The following is a 19,920-nucleotide window of genomic DNA, read 5'->3' on the forward strand; positions in this document are numbered from 1 at the left end:
TATTATTTGGGTCAGTCGTTGATTGGAATGGAATCGTGGAATTTCAATTAATAACCACATGCACATGTGTGTTGTTTGAAACTCTGGAAACTAACACACACCAAGGAAACTAACACACACCAAGGAAAACTCTGAAAAGCTTATCATACAATATCCAAAAGAAAACATTGCTACCATGATAGTCGTTTTTTGATGAATGAACATTTTTTCTTTAATTTAAGTGAACAGTGACTTATATATGTACAAGTTGTTTTATCATCGATTTGAAAAAAAAAGAAAACTGACAATGCATTTGGATATTGATTTGTATTGCAAAGGTTGAAATGCTACACAAGGACTAATCTCTCATCAGCAGCAAAACCAATAACAGGAGAAGGTCCTATTGATTGCTAATAACCAAAATTATTGCAACAGAAAGCCAAATCCAGAACCGAGATGTTTTTCATTAGTTATAACAGGAGTGAACGCTCAATGTTTTAGGGGTTTGAATTTCGAGTCACTGTAAATTTAGGTCAATTATATCCGGTTCATCTACAAGTCTGGTCATATCAAAAGAACCACAGACCTTACTGTCGAAAAGTGAAAAGGGTAAATAAATTCTAATAAATTAATTTGCGTTTGTGTATACAAATGATACATATGAAATCAACAATATTGGCATTTGATTGTATTTTTAATCAGAAATAAACCACTTCCAATCAGACGTCTATGAATGAACGGTCGGAATTGGTAAGTTTCCATAAACCTAATGAAATAATAATAATAACAAATTAAAAGGGTGTAAAAAGAAACAGGAAGTAGGTGGCACATTACAAATTTTGTTTTCAAAATATTTTTTTTCACCTTTTTCATATCACAAATGCATACTTTCCCAAATTTGGGTTATGGTTTTTGTTAAATTGCTACGACTAAAGAGGAATAAATTACATAGAAGGCATGGACGTTCATTAAGATAAGAAGCTTACTCTTCAATTTGATCACAATTTGGTTCCCATGTTTGGGACATTAAAAATCATGTTCTGATCATTCCATTGTTCGATTTAAAAGAATACTTAATACTTTTCAACATTAATATGATATATATTACATTTTAACAAAATATCAGTGCCAATTTAATCATAGAATCTACCTGATGTTTACATTGACAACCTTTTAAGCGGCTGTATGCTTTGATGTTAATGTCAACTTTAACTTCCCAAACATCGAGACGACAACTGCACTTAAACATTTTGTTTAATGTAAAAAAAAACATAAACTCCTCATTCATTGGATCTTGTTATGCTTTGAAATTTTTTCGCATTGGAAGGATAATTTGTTGTTGCTTTACGTATTTATAAATAACATTATATAATATTTATACATAAAATACAAATATTAAAAGCAGGGGCCGCTTACCCTACCCGTGCCTCTGTTATTTAGTATATATGATTTCGGTTACTTTATGTTCTTTGTTGTATATGTCTGTTTTCTATGTCTAGTCTTTGTCCCTGGATTACATTCTTTTGATTACTGCTATAACCTTGGTTCCTTAGATTACTCATACGCATTCACATAGATAAAGAACAAGTAATGAGGAAAGTAGGAAAGAAGGTTTTTCAATTTAAAATTAAAACAGCCGTCGTAGATCCAATAATAATATTTTAAAAAGTAAGCAAGCTTCGTTTCCAAAACATAAGCAGTATGTGAAGTGTTTCCCTTTTCCCGCCTTTCTCTTCTCATTTTTTTCTTTTTGTTTTTTTTTACAGTCCTTGTTGCTTAAAAACAAATGTGATGCAATACACTTACATAATCCAACAATGCTCCAAACTCATTATGCTGCATCATATTATCTCCTTAAAGAAAAAAGGATTTGTGAATTAATTTTGTACGTAATTTCTTTTTCAATTCTACCTTTAAATACCTTGTCACTGAAACCTATTAGTTATCGTTTCTTTAGACTTGGACTAGAACTTGATTTTAAAGTATTGTGGTCGTGTCGTTTTGGGTTTAAATCTGTTAAACTTAATTTTATACAACTGATTAGGTTTTGATATCTTTTTCCAAGCTCCGGAACAGGGTCTGACTTTCGACATTCACTCTTGGCGCTGCAGCCAGCCCTTTTAGAAAATGCAATAATTTTTCAATGTCGGAAAAAAATGAATTATTTTAAGCGACGTTATCCGATTGTTTGATTTAAACAATGTCCGCGAATTTCAAAAGGTTTGTCTGCAGAGGTTAGTAAGACGGGAAACAAACGACCGCTGCTAAATGGGTCTTGTTTTTTCCCTGAATGTATCAACTGACTTTAATATGACGTGGTTCAAAACTCTTAAAGCTGTTGTAACCGACGTCACAATAGAATTTTGTCAAAAATGGTAGCCGTTTTACGCAACACATAGACTTGCATTTTAAAATATGAAGAAACAAGTCATTTTGGAATCATTTAATCATTGTTTTAGCACGTACTGGCCATTTATGTTGAAATATTTAACAATGCATTTTTTTAAATATAAAGAAACTTGTCTAATTAGAACTGCAATAAGTCATGAAAAAAAGTTTTATCCTAGTTTCACCATGGGTTGGCCATTTATGTCATATTTTGTCGCATTATTTACCTGAACCGAGTGTGGTAAAACTATGTTAAATTGATTTTTCGTGATTTATTTCTTTAACATTTACCTATTGTATCGTTAATTAGCATCAATGTATAGCATTTGATTTCGCAATTTCTTTAAGCAACATTACACTTCACGCTTATCATTATTTTTTAATGTTTTCCTTTTAACTGTTTGACAAATTGTAATTTGTAATTGTAAATAAGTATGAATTTAAATGGAATATGAATATTGATGAAAAAAATCCGATGCTCCAATCAATTTTTACATTTTTTTGTGAGAGTACCGTTACAACTACAATTTGTGAAATTAAAACTACGAGAGAATTACCATTATTATCAAGTCTATGGAATAAGTTGTTTAGATCAGAGTTTGTCAGAACATGGTTCTTGTCCATGTCAAAGTGTTGGAAGATATGTTCAACAACCCAGTGCTTATCATGGTAATTATGGTGCCACTGTTGTACAAATTCGTGTTCTGCAATGCCACCAGACACTGTGAAGAAGAAGAAATGGCAAAAAAATGTACACACCTGTCTGATAGTAATATATTGTTATTTTTCTTGATTTATATGGCAACATTTTAAATAACCGATGTAAATATACATTGTGAATACTTAAGATTATCATTTAACGAAGAAAAATAACTATGTGTGGATTAATACATGAAATCCTGCAGACAACTTTAAAACAATTAATGATGACTTACCTCGGCACAGCAACAAAAATGATTGTCCAAAACTTCAAACCATTCTCAATTTATAAAATGTCTCCTTAACAACTATATATAACTTATATAAATAGTGAAACAATTAGAGAAAAGTAAGTTTCCAAAAAATCATATACTTACAGTCATGGTCGAACGTTGTGATGAATTCCTGGAGAAACTCTGCCATGTCTAAGTGTCCATCATGATTCAGGTCAGCTTGTTTCCAAAGTTTTTCTATGATGTCAGGAATTAACATACCTCCATGTGGATTGTTACTGATGAATGAACAAAACAGATTAGCCTTGTGTTTTCAAGTTTCTTGCTGTTACTATCAAGATATCTGTATGGTGGTTCTGAGCTACCTTTCAGTTACTACATTATTTCAGTGATATCTCTTTCTATATATATTTTGCTTGTTGACGTATTCAATAGACGGAATTTATTGTAAAATTGATTGATGTGTATTTTGTTTTGTCAACATTCTGTTTCGTGGGAGGGGATTTATTTCTTTTACTTTCGGGATCTTTCAGGGCTGGCTAAACGGTGTGTTTACACTTGTTAAAGGACTTTTGATGACCTCTAAATGCATTCACTGTTCTTGATTTATGTAGTAGTATAGGTTTCATCATTTCCGTTTGTGTCTGTCTTTATATTATTTAAAGGAATTCGTTTAAATAATGTATAATTCACGAGCATGTAAACATCTATTATATGCATAATTTTATACTTTAAGCTTTTAATCATCACAACAAAAGTTTTAGCTTCGCCGCCATGAGTTCTCCGAATGATAAAGTATGTCCCACTCTATCGCATGTACCTTAACATTTTGTACGTTCGTCTTCAAACTACTACATGCATTACATGTGATAGAATTATGTAATAAGTAAATATATAAAGAGCAGATAAGACGTCTCTTCATACCGTTCCACTTTTATTGCCTTTTACTTTCCTTACGTATCTAAGCTCAGGATACTAACTCTGTTAGTAGTGAAGACTTTTGCCCTTTTTCCATTTTACCTAAGTTTGACATTTACTGCAAAAAGGCAAAATTGATTTTCTCTCATAATAATCATAAAGGGTTGCTGGTGGAAACGCTATCTTTGTATTGAAAAATGTCTTGAAACTATTTAAAAAAATACTCATAAAAAGCTTTCTGCTTACACTGACGTTTCTTCGCTACATCTCTGTTTATTCTAGCTAGCATTGTTTCATTTATCTCCAGATATATTATCTCCCATTTTAAGACAGTAATTTAAAGTGCACGTGACTTTTCAACCACCGAAAATTACTCATCATCCCCCACTTCACTAAAGTTTTAATTGCTTTGTGTTGTTTTTCTGTTCATGGTCATTTTCATTTATTATTCTATGATAGTACAGTTTTATTGTAAATGAATGTAACAGCGAACCAACGATTCGAAGTGGTAAAATGAGGATAAGTTTCTCCTACGCTCATTAATAGTTTCTGCTCGTCCAAGGGCGAATCGTGCCGACCAGAATATAAACTGATCCGCCAGCGTTGTTTATCTGATGTTTCAGTCTTGTATTGATACATGTTAAATGAATGAGCTTCACTGAAACGTAAAGGTCTGAACATACATTATAAAGATTAAATCAATATGCAGTATTGCATTGTTTGTGGTCCTTCATTTGGCAAAAAGTTAATATAAGTACTGCGTGTATTCTTTACAGTCTACTTACCAGTACACATATGACACAATACAAAGGACTATAAGAAGAAACCTCATTTTTGAATCCACAAGTTTAGCTGCTTAATACCTATTCCAAGATGTACCGAAATGTACTCTCTTATCTCTTATCGTTGTTACTATTACAAAATTGTCCACCGTGATTTTCTTTACATACATACATGGTACATAGTTTGTCTACGTTTTGTTTTTAATACATTCGATGTTAGATAACCTCATTGTTATGAAAGTTATGTTTCTGTTAACTGTGAATAAAATCAAGTTCAAATTCAATACTCAGAGAGTTTATCTCAGTAGTTTTAGAAATACATTGTGTCAATCAAAAGCAGTGGACAACAAAAGCTCAATGACTGATTCTGATTGAAACATCACTAGAAAACAAGGCAAAATAGTTTACTGACAACTGAAATGTTTATAAAATCTCTCTCTCTCTCTCTCTCTCTCTCTCTCTCTGTTGCATTTTTATCCCGGTGAGGTTGATAGCTTTTTGACATGTACCTTTTCTTGTTATATTAATAAAATGAAAGACGAGAAATATAGTCGCAACCTCGCAAGTCCATAGACGACCTGAACTAGAATATATTTCCCTGTAAACGTGAAAGTGACAAATAACTTTTGACAGCATAATTTCCTAGGAGCATTCTATAAATTAGTAAACATGTGTGGCTACAAAATTGCATATAAAATGATGTATTTAAGTGGAATTTACGGGATTTATTACATTTTATTTGCGTATTATCCAACGTTACGTGTCGTTATTCGGGAAATTAATTCAAATAGTTGATATTGATATCAACAAAACAGGGAAATATGGTTGATCTGAAGCTATTTGCTGTATTTCTTCTTAGTTTTCAGGTATGTACATTTATCTTATTTTTAAGTTGTCGAACAAAAGATGATTTCAAATTCGTTTACTATACCGTTGACGATAAGGAAATAAAAGTGAGCTCATTAAGAGTAATCAAGGGAACCAATCAAAGAATGTAACCCATGGAAAAAAAACAGAGAGGATAAACCCAACACACATAACAAAGAACATGTAAAAACCAAAATAATACGTACAAATAAACAGAAGTAGATGAGCAACTCGGACTCACTGAAAACTAGGAGCATGGACCAGGTGCACCGGTAGGGTAAGCGTGCTATGCTTCCTACAATTGCACATAAAGTCAATTCCAGGGTAGACTAAAGAGTTAAGAAAAAACTATGGCACGTTGAATAAATCAGTTCTCATTGTGCACATGGATACATTGTAACGATTTAATGGTTCATGATGACGATCAAAAAACTTTTGTACCAACATAACTCTGTTCTAGAAGCCTAAGTGCAGGAAGTCTAGCGCGGTACAAAAAGTCTGCTTAGATACAACAAGCTCTGGCATAACCTGTGAGTTGTGATATGAAAATTCTTTACGCAGATGCAGAAGGGATGTTGCCACAGATCAAAGGAAAGTTGACAAAACGGAATGAAGTCATCGCGTTTGTCGTATAGTTTTGGTCAATAGTTTTCCTTTTATTATCGATCGATCTCTAAGTGTAGGTATAGATATTAGGCGGACTTCACAGTGTCTGTATTATTCTTCATATAAAGTTCTTCGGGGTAGATCCGAGGTATAAAATCCCCGAAACTCGGATTGTTTAATGACAATACGTCATCTATTTAGCGGAAACCGAGGTTAAACGATGTTCTTTCCTTTGGATCTGATCAGCGGTAAATTAAGCCTCATAAGAGTGCAGGAAATTGTCAGACAAAACAATTTGGAATACCGACCGTTTGTTCAAAAACTCGTCCACCACACTGGACATATATGACAAATATGATAACAACTTCCTAGATATATATATTCGGAAGATGACTTGGAAGAATCTAGGTGTACAGCCTTTTCTTGAGTAACAACGGCTGAAGCTTTAATTGAATGTGTGAAATAGAATTATAAAGGGTTGAAATATCATAGGTTTTAATGCTGTTGTATTCTAATTACAATCTTGAATTGACGGTTTCCAGAATTTTTTATTTTTCGGGATCCCCATTGAATTAATATCACTACGGGAGTAACAAGTGTCGTGATAAGACTAAGGATCCTCTTTGACAGCCGTGAGTATAGAAGTTAAAAGTATGTAAGAGGTTTGGTGGTACATTTGGCAGATCTAGCAATGTAGTGTTTTTTTTTTTTTTTTTGTTTTGTTTTGTTTTTTTTTTTTGTATGGAGTTTACAAAGCTAGTATATAAATGGTAGTTCACAATAATCGTCTCTGGTAGAGGTGCCAAAAAAAGGAAAGCAAGGATTTCTGGTTTTCCACTATCCCTTCTATGGCGAGTGTAATGTAGGTCTTGTTACTTGTTGCTATTCTTTTCTACGTCTACCTCCGATTATATACATTGGATGTAATGTGTTTTGCAGACAAAAGCATGTTGCTTTCCGCCTTATCTGCTGGTGCGAGAACATGTTTGTCATATATGGTAGACAATGTTTTGGCTACACTTGGGTCTTAGAAAACTGATGTAGCATTAACACTAATTGGCCTACTTACAATTTTCATACGTTTCAAAATTAAACACCTCACAGCCTAAAGTTATCACTCTGACAGTGAATCAATGTCTTCTTATTCTCGTTTTGTCCATTTTCTTGCATAGTCCTCCAAAGCAATCGTAAGAATTTTAAAGTTACAATTCCAATTTATGGAGTCTGGTTCAAGGTACTTGGGGCCTTTAGAAAGGTCCTTTACGGGGAGATTCGTTTTCTAAATGTTAAAATCTGGAATAATAACGTGACCAGTAGACCTTATTTGATTGGAAATGTTTTGCAAGAACAGTCAGGTGGTCTAGCATTGAAGTCCGCAATCTCGAGGTCCTGCAATAGGCTTTAATAATTGGGAAATTTGGATGCAATGGGTAAAGTATAGAAATGTGAAATAATTGGTATTGCTTTGTCTTTGAAATATGGCGAAATACTTTTCGCAACTTTTTTGTGATAGAGGATGTGGGCCAAATTGATTAGCGTATACCTTTTCGTTTTTCTTCATCTTGACCTTTAACGCACATTGGTTTAAATATTCTGTGTAACTACAACATATTTTCCACTTGAAATGCATTTCCTAGTGTTTGTTTAATACTCGTTAATTGCAAAAAAAAACGTTTAAGAATGTTTATCGTACAGTTTTGTTTTCGAATTCATGCAAAAAATTTAAAAATTTAGCCAAAAAACCTACATTGATTCTTCATTGATGTAGAATCAAAGTTTGCAACCTCACACTTATTCAAGAAAATTTTGACAAAGTTACATGATTGATAATCAGTTACAACACATGCATTTACAAATCTTAATCATAGAAATGGCTTTGACATTGTGATATTATTCAGCTGTCTCTATCAGAACATCCTTGCAAATCTTCTGCTGACTGTGCCAATACTGATTGTTGTGTCAGTAACTTTCAACCCATTGGTAGAAGGAAAAGGGCAATTTCAACAGGACTGTTTTCATCCGGTCACTGTGAATCTATGGGTCAAAAGGGCAACCGTAAGCATTTCAGTATATTGTATGCAACTGATAGAAATACAATACATGATGAATTTACTACACTTTTCTAGAATGTATCAAACGTATAAAATTTGTCAAATTGGTTTGAGCATTTTTAATAGCATTACATGATGCGTAATATATCAATGTCCGTTTTTTTCCTAAAAAATATTTTACATTGAAACCATCTATACTTTAATGGTGCTTGACACAAATGTTTAGGATGTGCACATAAAATAGGGCAGGAATAACATATAACTCTTATTTCTTTGTACAGACTGCTATGTCAGACAAGGTTCCGCATCAACACCGCCAACAGATCCTACATGGGCTTGTCCATGTTTAAGTCCACTCACTTGTGTAGGAAGTAACATGTTTGAAATTCCTCAAGGAGAAGTCGGTAATATATTTTTACAATGTTTAACCTTGTTAAACAGTTACTTCAAATTACAATAGAACGAGGAAACCGATAACGTTTTGATTGAAAAAATTGTTGGAAAAAATGCAGTATTCCATTTTTGTATACATATACATTAGAAGTAGTCAAAAGGATTGGGTTTTTTCATCAATATAATTCTTAATTTAATTTAATTTAATTATTTTTATTATTTTTTTTCAGGTACATGCGAATGAAGGACACCTTTGCATATCTTTTAAATTGAAGTTAAAATTGAATTCCAAATAATAACAATTACATATAACTATATATGATTTCAAAGAATAATCAATGCCGAGAACTGTTAAGTACAAGAGGTTCATAATACTAAAAGCAAAACAAAAACAAATAAAAAGTAAGTCATCCACTTGCTGCCCCTTTTTTATTATTAGTTTTTTTCCTGATATATATATATATATATATATATATATATATATATATATATATATATATATATATATATGTAACTATTTAAAACTGTTTAAAATGCATTTCTTAATCAAACAAGAATTCTACAGCGCATGCGCCCTAAGAATCCTCAATATTTCGAGACGATAAAAAAATATGAACCAATTGCGTTACGTAAATGCAGAACAAAGCGTTACGGGCACACGCCTGGACAGAACCACAAGGGTGATACTTTTTCCTATACTTTGGACCAAAGGTACAACAAAAGGTCAATACATAACTAAATGGTTCATTATAAAATCAACAAGAGTGCGTAGTTCATTATTCAATAATATTCACACTTCAATTAAAACTACTTGTGAAATCATTATTGTGACCCAACCAATTATGTGATGATGTATTCATCAAAAATTTGAACATTTTTGAATTATTTACAACAATTTGTTAATCAACCATACAGAGAAATAACTTTAATAACATGTAACAAAGAGATGAAAAATATTTATCAGGAGTACTCAATTTTGAGCTATTGCCATCACTTGGCGTCTGTCGCCTGTCTTCGTTAACAATTTCTTCAAACATTTTCTCCTCTGAAACTGCTTAATGGATTTGGATGAAACTTAAGATGATTGTTCCTTGGAGTATCTTGCTAAAAAAAAGTTTGGATTTTTGATCTATAAAAAAACATGGCCGCCATCAATAAAAAAAAACATAGGGTTCAGACAGCAGTTTTTTTTTTTTGCACATACCTCCAAAATTGTAAGGTTTAACCAAAGTCTGACATAGGGTAAAAGTATTCAGTATGATGAGATCTATCTGGTCAAAGTTTGGTGAAAATCTGTTGACCCATGTTGGAATTATTGCCCTTTCTTGGACGTTTTTTGCTGTTTTGATGTTATTACTTTCAAAAATCTTGTCCTCAGAAACTACTATACAGAACACTTGTTACTCCCGTAGTGGTATTAATTCAATGTAGATCCTGAAAAATTCGAAAGATCTTTTGGAAACAATCAGTTCAAGACTATTATCAGAATATAATAGCATTAAAACCTATGATTTTACAACATTGTATACTTCTATTCCACATACTCAGTTAAAATCCCGACTTATAAACATTACACATCGTTGTTTTTCCAAAAAAGATGGTACACCTAGATATATAATTCTTGGCAGATATTCCTCATACTTTGTAAGAAGTAATTAAAAATCATCTTCCAAATATACAGAAGAAAATGTTTACAAAATGCTGGAATTTTTAATCGACAGCATATTTGTCCATTGTGGTGGACGAGTTTTTCAACAAACGGTCGGCATTCCAATGGGAACAAATTGTTTACTTTACTTTACTTGCTGACCTATTCCTTCACTCTTATGAGACTGACTTTATAGCTGATCTGATCCGAAAGAAAGAATATTGTTTAGCTAGATCCTTCAATCTCTGTTTCGGCTATATAGATGCCGTATTATCTTTAAACAATCCTAATTTTGGGGATTTGATACATCGCTTCTACCCCAAACTTGAGATAAAGGATACTACAGGCACTGTGAAGTCAGCCTTATACCCTGACCTACACTTAGAAATCGATAGTAAAGGAAAACTATTGACCAAAGTTTCCGACAAACGTGATGACTTTGCATTCAAAATTTCCTTTCATCTGTGGCAAAATTCCTTCAGCACCTGCGTATGGAGTGTTCATATCATACGTTATGCCAGAGCATGCCGAGACTACGCAGTCTTTTTGTATCGCGCTAGAATTCTAAACAAATGGGCTTCTGGAGCAGGGTTATGTTGCTACAAGATTGAAATCATCACTACAAAAGTTTTATGGTCGTCATCATGAACTCATGGATCGTTATGGTGTATCCATCTCCGTCATGAAAACTGATTTGTTCAACGGGTCATAGTTTTCTTTTCCTCGTTTGTCTACCCCGGACTTGACTTTTCATTGGCAACTCGGCGGGTGTTTCTAGAAAAGCAGAGGACGCTTACCCTACTGGTGCACCTGGTCCATGCTCCTAGTTTTTAGTGGAGTCCGAGTTGCTCATTTGATTTTGTTACTTTGTATGTATGATTTTAGTTACTCTATGTTCTGTGCTGTGTATGTCTGTTTTCCATGTCTGGTCTTTGTCCCTGGATTACATTCTTTCGATTACCGCTATAACCTTGGTTCTCTTGATTACTCCTTTTGCGTATATTTCCAAAACGGTTAGGTTTAGCTAATATATTTCAATTGCTAAAATGATCCTTATTATAAGGCTCTCGGGATCAAAGTTGTCAGACTCCATATAAGAGTTCTTGACCTTAAGAGGTGGAATATGACTCGTTTTTTTTTTTACAGTTTTCAGCCAATATCTTGAAATCTATGATAGATAGAATAAAACTTTCAATTGCTGACATGATTCTTATATAAGGTCTACAAAAGTCCCCAGGGATCAAAATTGTCAGACGACTCCATGTAAGAGTTACTGCCCTTGAAAGGCAAAGAAAATATGTTTTAGCAGTTTTCAGCCAATATCTTGAAAACTATAATAGATAGAATGAAACTTTAAATTGATAAAATGATCCTTAAAAAAAGTCCTACAAAAGTATTTGCGGAGTCAAAATTGTCGGACAACACCTTGTTAGAGTTATTGCCCTTGAAATGCAAAAACTTAACCAGGTGACCGATTCAGGCTCTAGGAACCTCTTGTTTATTTACTAGTACTTTACCATTAAAAGTACAACTGAAGTGATTCTTCAAATGTTTGGCGATACTATAAACTTTATTAAATTCGTAAACCTTTTGGTTTTGTATAATAAATATACCTTTGACTTTATCTGTATATCTGTATATCTGTACAAGAAGATATAATCAGATTTACCTTAGTAATACTTACGTTACAAGGCCTTGTTCATGGCACGACGACTTTGGAATATCCATTGATACCAGTAAAACGTGAACATTATGGTTGATTTGAAGTTAGTGACACTGTTTCTTCTTCTAAGTATACAGGTAATTTTATAAGATAAAAGTCACTTATTTAAATCGATTCTATTTCCTTTGTATTCAGACACTTTTAAAAAGATATTTGTCACTTTTTCAGTAATTGTATTTTACCAATACAGAAAGAACAAGATTCAATCAGTCCTGAAGTGAACATGCACTACCACTTGCATCGTGCACAAATGGAGTATGTAGTCGGGCTTCCATTCGAACATATTAAGTTACTGTAAATCAATTACGAATTCTAAGATAGTTGTAAAACATTAAAGTGATATTATCTTTATACTTATATTCATGCCATAACATTGAAAGGTTGCCAACATCTCAATTAATGTTTTCCAGCTTTGTCTGTCTGTAAAACCGTGTTCCACTGCAGCTGACTGCTCCAGTAATGAATGTTGTGTCAGTAACTATCAACCAATAGGTAGAAGGAAGAGACAATTTCAGCATTTCTCAACTGGACATTGTCAGCCAATGGGACAACAAGGCGACCGTTAGTGTTGACGTAATTATTCAATGAATAACTATCCGACTGCTTTGTAAACAGTCTTCAGAAACAAGTGTCCTCCCTCGCAATAAAACTAAGAAAGGACCACAATGAAGTGCTTGATTCTTTAATTTACATTTACAAAATTTAATTGATGAACAGCTGCCAATGTACAACAATAAATAATTTCTAAAGTTGCATTCGAATGGAGATAACTGCATGCATTACATTTGACGATTTGTCGTCAATCTAGATTACCCGTGAACTGACGCTACTGACGCGTCTTCAGTAAAGTAAGAATTCACAAATTCAGCTTTTTTAAGTTTTAAGCTATCAAAATCAAATACCAGTAATTATATTCCAAAGGTAAGTTAGATAACGAAAAAAAAGAGTAAGATCATTAGATGTTAACTGAAGCACAGAAACTGCCAAATTTAACGTTTAAGTACATGCTTGCCTTAGAATCAAGCAGGGCTAGTAAGTCTGTCATTTGTTGTCGTTATTAGTGTAAATATAACCAATATGCTCCATTTTAGTGCTTTAAGTGACATTCAATAGTAATGAAGATTGATGGGGTGAAGAAACAAAACCTTAACTGATATACAATTATATGTAGTGAATAATATATGGCTGTAAAGATATTTCAATTCATATGATATTCAAAGGTTGACTTATTTCAATTCTTTCCCAACTCTTATTGATTTTGTATCATAAATGTGAGTTTTTTAAACATTTAAGTTAAGAAAATTCACAATTATTTTTTGACTTACCGCCTTTTTAATAAATTGCATGATTTTTCGATAAACCGGGTTTTTACATTGCAGGTATAATGCATACAATTGGAAAGAGCCCGACAAACAAAACAGAAAAACAACAAAATAATTTACCTGTGTTGGAACAGTTCTGGTACATAGGACAAAGTAGGGTTTGTTGTTTTGTTTTGTAGACTGTTACGTCAACCATGGATCATCAGCGACACCACCACCAAGCACTACACTCTCCTGTCCATGTTTAAGTCCACTTACATGTGTAGGACGCCATTTGTATGAGGTGCAAATGGGAGAAGTCGGTAATTTATCTAATTTGTATATTTGAATCTGATTTGTATTATTTTTCAGTCTTGATTTGCATGGTGTTTATTCGTTATTTCCTCTGTGATATTCAGCTCTCACCAGATTTACTTCGTTTTGATTCAGAAAATTGTAAAAGAAAATAATCGTATGATGTATGATGTGAAGAATTATAACACCGATAGGCTAGGTTGCAACTGCTTCAAAGGTCAGGTTTAAAAAAGATTCCTACGAGTTTTACTTAAGTCTAAAAATTACTTACGAACAATATAGTCTGTCTGAACTGTATTCAGTTTAAAGATATAAACTTAAACGAACACCAGTTTTACAATTATCACAATGTGATAGTTCTGCTAAACAAAAGAAATCGTTAATTTTTGTTGAACTTCATGTGTTGATGAAATCAGGCAAATCAAATAAAAAAAACCACAGCATATCTTTTAGGAATAAATCATTTTTTTATACATGATCACTGTTAATACTGAGTCATGTTATCTGTATTCGAACATTTTTTATAAAAAAGATCTCAAGCCAGATTAGGTATAAAATGCATTTATAGGGAAATATTATATTAGCTACTTGGTAGATTGTTTTCCCAATTTATATCTGCCATGCGCACTGACATTATCATTATAATTCTTAATTATTTACTTTATGCAGGTACATGCGAATGAAGAAAGTCTTACTTTATTACTGAATAAAAATTTTTTTAAAATATAATTTTTAACCTTCTTGTTTTTTTTTCCTGACAAAAAGTAAAGAATGAAATGAAATGCACGATAGATATATTTCCCACCGACAATTTCAATTTTCAAACCTTACACACAAGTGTTGTTCATGCAGTATTGTTGGAACCAGCCAATGTAGCCTGTGGTCCTTTTCACAAAAAATCGTAAGAGTAAAATTATTCGTAAGCTATGACGTCATAGTAAATAAAAGTATTGTGACGTCATCACTTACGACTAATTTTACTCTTACGAATTTTTGTGAAAAGGGCCACTGGACCTTTTTTTCTACATGCTATTCTTCTTGCTGGAAAGAATTCAAAGTATGCGTAGATATGATGCAATACGACTGCATGCTTCGTTGGTCGTTACTTTGAAATTTTCGACCGAAATAGTGTGTCAACTGATGTAGATCAACCCTATTTACTGGTCAACTGATGATGTCGCATGAACATACTTTGAGGCCTGGTTCGTTGATGACTGAGCTATAGTGTTTGCAAGTTTACAAATGGATTATAAAGGGGGTCTGTATAATTCTTGAAAAAATGAAGAAAAAAAGAGTATTGGTCAAAAGATATTTTTTATTAACTGAAAAAAAAAACAGAACACTTATGTCCTTTCAGATTCGATAAAAGAAATTTGAGGTGGTCGATTTTTATTTTTATCTTTATTTATATATTTTGTGTGTGTGTGTTATTTCGTACATCCTACCTGATCATTATACAGACTTGTTGCCATAATTTTAGATATTGGTTTCCACAGACTCTTTTAACCAGTTTGTGTGAAAAGTCAAGATGAAGTAAAACGATCATTTCTTCCATTACCGTTTGTCAACACTTAATTTGGCTAACATCCTCCATCACAAAAACGTCACCAAGAAAATTCCCTCATATTTCAAAGACAAATCCATACCAATTATTTCATATTCCTATACTTCACCCATTGCATCCAAAATTTTCAATTATAAAAGGCTATTGCAGTACCTCGAGATTGAGGACTTTAAGGCTAAACCATCTGACTGTTCTTACAAAGATTAATCAAGGGAACCAAGGTTAGCAGTAATCAAAAGAATGCAATCCAGGGACAAAGACCAGACATGGTTTTGAAAGAGGTTTGGTGGTACATTTTGCAGATCCAGCTATGTAACGTTGTTTGTATGGATTCTTGTGGAGTTTGGGAATCCAGTACATAGACGGTAAATCACAGTCATCGTCCTTGGTAGAGAAACCAAAAGAGGATAGCACAGATTTATGGTTTTCCACATTTTCTTCTTTGGAGACTGTGGTAGCAGTATAGGTCTTAGCACTGCTATTATTTTCTATGTCTACCTCTGATAATAAACATTCGATGTAAAACGTTTCGCAGACAAAAACATTGTTGTTTTGGGTTTTGCCTGCTGATAAAGGCGGGTGTTTCTAGAAAAGCAGAGGACGCTTATCATAGTTTTCTTTTCCTCGTTTGTCTACCCCGGACTTGACTTTTCATTGGCAACTCGGCGGGTGTTTCTAGAAAAGCGAGGACGCTTACCCTACTGGTGCACCTGGTCCATGCTCCCAGTTTTTAGTGGAGTCCGAGTTGCTCATTTGTATTTGTTACTTTGTATGTATGATTTTAGTTACTTTATGTTCTTTGTAGTGTATGTCTGTTTTCCATGTCTGGTCTTTGTCCCTGGATTATATTCTTTTGATTACCGCTATAACCTTGGTTCCCTTGATTACTCTTTCTAAAGAAAAGTATTACTGCCATTACTACTATTTCGACTTTTTACGAATTGTTTTGCTTAATAGTTTCTTCAAAAAAGTTTAATTTACTTCCTTACTAGTTCAATACCAAAATCATGTTTATATCATTGTAAGGTAACGCATTTACAATTTGTGAAATTTCCTTTCGAAAACACATAATTTGCAAGGTGCCCGACCGGAACACAATGTGTGAAATAGTTGCCGTCTGCCTTACAATTCCACTACGAAAGAGCTTATTTTTTGTTACCAGCACAAGCGAAAATAAAACTTTTCAATTTAGCAACTAAATTAAGAGTCCAAAGTCCCTCAATTAAGCACTGGGCATTAACAAAATTCTAAAAAGTGCTTTCAATTCGTTGACTGTAAATAAGGACAAATTCTTAAATGAATCATCAAAGATTATCAAGTATTGCGATCAGTAGTATTAATACTTTGAAAGATAAGAAATTTCAATATTTTCTGTTATCTCTGGGGAACTCTAACAAGAAAAGGATGAACTTCCAACGCTCGTGCTTTCTGGTGATTTTGTTTTTAGGGGTAAGATCATAGCTATTTTTTCTTAAACAAGGAACTATAAGAACCGAACAAAACAAACCTCATGTTGAAAATCAGTTCACCGTGTCATAGTTCTCTTTCCTTCCTCTTTCGTCTACCCAGGACGTGACTTTTTATGAGCAGATCATGGGTTTTTTTTTCTAGAAAAACAGATGACGCTTACCTTTCCGATGCACCTGATCCGTGCTCAGGTCCGCGTTGCTCATTTACTTTTTTTTTCTTTCTTTCTTTTTATAAACTTGTCTGTTACAGGTAGCCTTGTGTGCAGACAGAAGGTACTGCGATGCACAGTCAGAATGCCATGCAAATGAATGCTGTGTGAACAACACTCCACCACGTGGGAAAAGATTTATTACAGGAGGAAAATTGGGGCATTGTGTGTCTCTTGGCCAACAGAAAGCATGTAAGTAGTCTTAATAAAAGCATAGATTGTATGAAAGACAACCGGTAGTGTATGTCTTAGTTCCTAAACAATACCAATAATCCTAAATAAATTCTAAAAAATATCAAAAAGTGTGATTCCTGCTCAGGGCATTTTCCTATTTAATAAATTTTGTATTAAAATGTTTTTATTCATGATTTTAATATAGTTAGAAGCTAATGCTTCCAATGATCATTTCATTGATCAAATTATGGAATCTATTCTTTTAAATGTGACAAATTTTGTAGGCCACTAATGATCTCAATATAATTTTCAGCATGTTATGTAAGATATGGGTCGGCATCTACTCCACCCAGTGACCTTATCTATGGGTGTCCATGTGAAAAACCTCTCAGCTGTGTAGGCAGCCATGTTGTAGAAATTCCACTGGGAGAAATAGGTAAGCAAAGAATTTCAAACATCCTGCCCTACATGATTTACAAAAAAAGACAAATTCTATCTTAGTGGCAGGGTGACTGAGCTTTAAAGAGGGAATGAAGAAGACATGGGATAATCATGTAAAATACTAAAAGCAAAGTGTTAAATTAACTCACAGAAAGGAACACAGTTACTGTACTAGATAAGAATCTTACTCATCCAAGTTCCCTTTTTGAAATACATCATTTCATTGCATACTTCTTCATATTTTTTTTCAGGTTCATGTGGATAACTAAGTTTGCCTGGGCAACAGCTACTACTACTGAATTATTAAAAAAAATAAAATCTCTGCATCACATTATTGGAACCATAGTTACAGCAGAAATTATTTTAAATCTTCTATATGACCAATTTGTCTTGGCATTAAGTGTCTCCTTCAGGCCAAGACAATAATTTCAACAGTATAGTGAAAATAAGGACATCCAATTCACATTGATAACCAATATGGAAGCATGCAATTCACATGACACGCAATATGGAAGCATGCAATACACATGACATGCAATATGGAAGCATGCAATTCACATGACACCCAATATGGAAGCACGCAATTTACTTGACACACAATATGAAAGTATGCAATTCACATGACACCAAATATGGAAGTTGGCAATTCACATGACACCAAATATGGAAGCATGCAACTCACATGACAATCCATGTCTCATCCAATGGGAACATGAAAGACTTCTATCCTACGTGCTGTCACTTCTGACAGAATGATTTTGAGTTATTTATGTTTCAAAGCATCTACATATATAGAACATTACTGATGCTCCACCCCTATATGTAAGAAACACCAACCACAGAATATTGGAGATATACTGTGAAAGTACTATTGTCTGTGGGGTACCAATTTGTGAGGTTTTCCTTGGACAGGCCAAACCACGAAATTCAGTTCCCAACGAAAAGGAGAATCCCATTGTTGTGTATACTGAAAACCTCAAAACCACAAATTCAAGAATCCACGAACTTATGTTTCTTCCCGAACTTATGTTTCTTCCCTAATCTTCGAAAACTGGTATCCATGAATTAAAGTATTTTCACAGTACCAAATGGACAACACTGTGGACACAATACACACGGCTTAGATATACATTCCACTTAATACTCAAAACACACATTGTAATACACATCATAGTGCTTCATATGTTTTATTTTTTCAATGAAGTACACAAATCAATAACAGAAAACATTATCACAGGCCAATTTCTCAAATGTCACTGGTCATGTTATTACAGTTTACACAATCTGCTCAGAATGACATCTAACATGATCTGGTTGTATCCCAGCATGCATTCGGTAGCACCAATCACATGACTTATCATGTGCTCTGTATTTATGATAGGTTAGTCACCTGACCACTAACATCATTCACCGTTTGATAGGTGGCCAACTCATTTCTATCTCTATATGTTTGGATTGAGGTATCCACTCACGGTAGGCTCCAAGTAAATCTGCAAATAAATAAAAATCAAACAATATAATGAATTTCTATCTGCCTTCCAAAATCATCAAACTCATTTTTTATTCAGATAAAAATAGGATTACTGTAATTTTATCATATACATGTATTTATGTTGCTTAATCACCATCAAAACCATGTGATGCCCCCGCACTCCTAATGGACTGTTTAGCCAAAACACTTAAAGAGTAAGGCTACGCTAGAAACATTTTTGTGTCCACGAGACTCAGATGATGCCCCATACATGAAAAATTTGTTTTTTGACACTAAGACAAGGCAATAAATAAAAGATCTTCAGTGAGATGCTAAGTAGATTTTCTATCAACCCTTCATAAACATATGCAAGTGCATGAAGAAGAAAACATATAAATAAAAATCTTTTAAATGATTTGTACTTAAAAAAATTCTGAAGTATCGCACAAGTTGCTGTAACTGCTTTCAAATGAAAAATTGGAATTTTACAAATTGAAAGGGATCTTCCCATTTCAAATATATACACTTTCCCAAAGTTTCATTTTAATTGGCCCAAGCACTTTGGGGTTATTTTGCAAAAGCTTAACCCCACCACCTCTGTGACATTTCCATTACCCAAAATCTAATATTGGATTTTTCAAAAAAATGAAAGGAGTTTTCAACAGTGGATGTATACACTTTCCCAAAGT

General features: G+C 33.4%; 5 protein-coding genes across 8 annotated transcripts in view; 3 read left to right on the plus strand and 2 right to left on the minus strand.

Moving 5' to 3' along the window:
• Positions 1-654: 654 nt before the first annotated feature.
• LOC148607815 (uncharacterized) lies at positions 655-5,162 on the minus strand. Its single transcript, XM_088546934.1, has 5 exons — positions 5,003-5,162; positions 3,444-3,577; positions 2,925-3,089; positions 1,786-1,832; positions 655-745 (listed from the first exon to the last, which is right to left on the minus strand). Exons 1-5 carry the CDS (start codon positions 5,047-5,049, stop codon positions 707-709), a joined length of 432 nt encoding a protein of 143 aa, XP_088403060.1. The 5' UTR covers positions 5,050-5,162; the 3' UTR covers positions 655-706.
• Positions 5,163-5,707: 545 nt separating this feature from the next.
• On the plus strand, positions 5,708-9,330 carry LOC148607816 (uncharacterized). Its single transcript, XM_088546938.1, has 4 exons — positions 5,708-5,865; positions 8,371-8,527; positions 8,805-8,927; positions 9,147-9,330. The coding sequence occupies exons 1-4, from the start codon at positions 5,821-5,823 to the stop codon at positions 9,158-9,160; spliced, it is 339 nt and encodes a 112-aa protein (XP_088403064.1). The 5' UTR covers positions 5,708-5,820; the 3' UTR covers positions 9,161-9,330.
• Positions 9,331-10,709: 1,379 nt separating this feature from the next.
• On the plus strand, positions 10,710-14,632 carry LOC148607817 (uncharacterized). Of its 3 annotated transcripts, XM_088546936.1 has the most exons (4): positions 10,711-12,364; positions 12,698-12,848; positions 13,789-13,911; positions 14,573-14,632. In XM_088546936.1, exons 1-4 carry the CDS (start codon positions 12,317-12,319, stop codon positions 14,584-14,586), a joined length of 336 nt encoding a protein of 111 aa, XP_088403062.1. In that variant the 5' UTR covers positions 10,711-12,316; the 3' UTR covers positions 14,587-14,632. The 3 variants fall into 3 exon arrangements, with proteins under 3 accessions (XP_088403061.1, XP_088403062.1, XP_088403063.1); XM_088546935.1 differs by lacking the exon at positions 14,573-14,632 and having other exon boundaries at positions 10,710-12,364; positions 13,789-14,560; XM_088546937.1 differs by lacking the exon at positions 14,573-14,632 and having other exon boundaries at positions 10,740-12,364; positions 13,667-13,928.
• A 2,131-nt stretch (positions 14,633-16,763) lies between these two features.
• Positions 16,764-18,094, plus strand: LOC148607818 (uncharacterized). Its single transcript, XM_088546940.1, has 4 exons — positions 16,764-16,916; positions 17,187-17,337; positions 17,633-17,755; positions 18,012-18,094. The coding sequence occupies exons 1-4, from the start codon at positions 16,764-16,766 to the stop codon at positions 18,023-18,025; spliced, it is 441 nt and encodes a 146-aa protein (XP_088403066.1). The 3' UTR covers positions 18,026-18,094.
• Positions 18,095-18,931: 837 nt separating this feature from the next.
• The window catches only part of LOC148607819 (putative ATP-dependent RNA helicase DHX37), a 28,628-nt gene continuing 27,639 nt past the window's right edge, over positions 18,932-19,920 (minus strand). For both annotated transcript variants that reach the window (XR_015915480.1, XM_088546939.1), the window contains one exon: positions 18,932-19,250. Coding sequence is in view for 1 of the 2 variants with exons in the window: in XM_088546939.1 (XP_088403065.1) it covers positions 19,168-19,250 (83 nt within the window). In the remaining variant the exon portion in view is untranslated. The remainder of the gene's footprint in view (positions 19,251-19,920) is intronic.

Source organism: Perna viridis, chromosome 9 (assembly GCF_037379345.1).
Source record: "Perna viridis isolate PV_CMFRI_1.1 ecotype Kerala chromosome 9, ASM3737934v1, whole genome shotgun sequence".
In the NCBI taxonomy this organism is placed as follows: Eukaryota; Metazoa; Mollusca; class Bivalvia; order Mytilida; family Mytilidae; genus Perna; species Perna viridis.

Bases quoted from the DNA above. Each gene is read 5' to 3' on its own strand.
- LOC148607815 (XM_088546934.1), bottom strand. From the start codon at position 5,049: ATGAGGTTTCTTCTTATAGTCCTTTGTATTGTGTCATATGTGTACTG. The intron at 3,578-5,002 runs GTAAGTAGACTG...TTCATTCATCAG, and splicing joins ATTGTGTCATATGTGTACTG to TAACAATCCACATGGAGGTA. The intron at 3,090-3,443 runs GTAAGTATATGA...TCTTCTTCACAG, and splicing joins CACAACGTTCGACCATGACT to TGTCTGGTGGCATTGCAGAA.
- LOC148607816 (XM_088546938.1), top strand. From the start codon at position 5,821: ATGGTTGATCTGAAGCTATTTGCTGTATTTCTTCTTAGTTTTCAG. The intron at 5,866-8,370 runs GTATGTACATTT...GATATTATTCAG, and splicing joins TATTTCTTCTTAGTTTTCAG to CTGTCTCTATCAGAACATCC. The intron at 8,528-8,804 runs GTAAGCATTTCA...TTCTTTGTACAG, and splicing joins TATGGGTCAAAAGGGCAACC to ACTGCTATGTCAGACAAGGT.
- LOC148607817 (XM_088546935.1), top strand. From the start codon at position 12,317: ATGGTTGATTTGAAGTTAGTGACACTGTTTCTTCTTCTAAGTATACAG. The intron at 12,365-12,697 runs GTAATTTTATAA...AATGTTTTCCAG, and splicing joins TTCTTCTTCTAAGTATACAG to CTTTGTCTGTCTGTAAAACC. The intron at 12,849-13,788 runs GTTAGTGTTGAC...TTTGTTTTGTAG, and splicing joins AATGGGACAACAAGGCGACC to ACTGTTACGTCAACCATGGA.
- LOC148607818 (XM_088546940.1), top strand. From the start codon at position 16,764: ATGAATCATCAAAGATTATCAAGTATTGCGATCAGTAGTATTAATACT. The intron at 16,917-17,186 runs GTAAGATCATAG...TGTCTGTTACAG, and splicing joins TGGTGATTTTGTTTTTAGGG to GTAGCCTTGTGTGCAGACAG. The intron at 17,338-17,632 runs GTAAGTAGTCTT...TATAATTTTCAG, and splicing joins TCTTGGCCAACAGAAAGCAT to CATGTTATGTAAGATATGGG.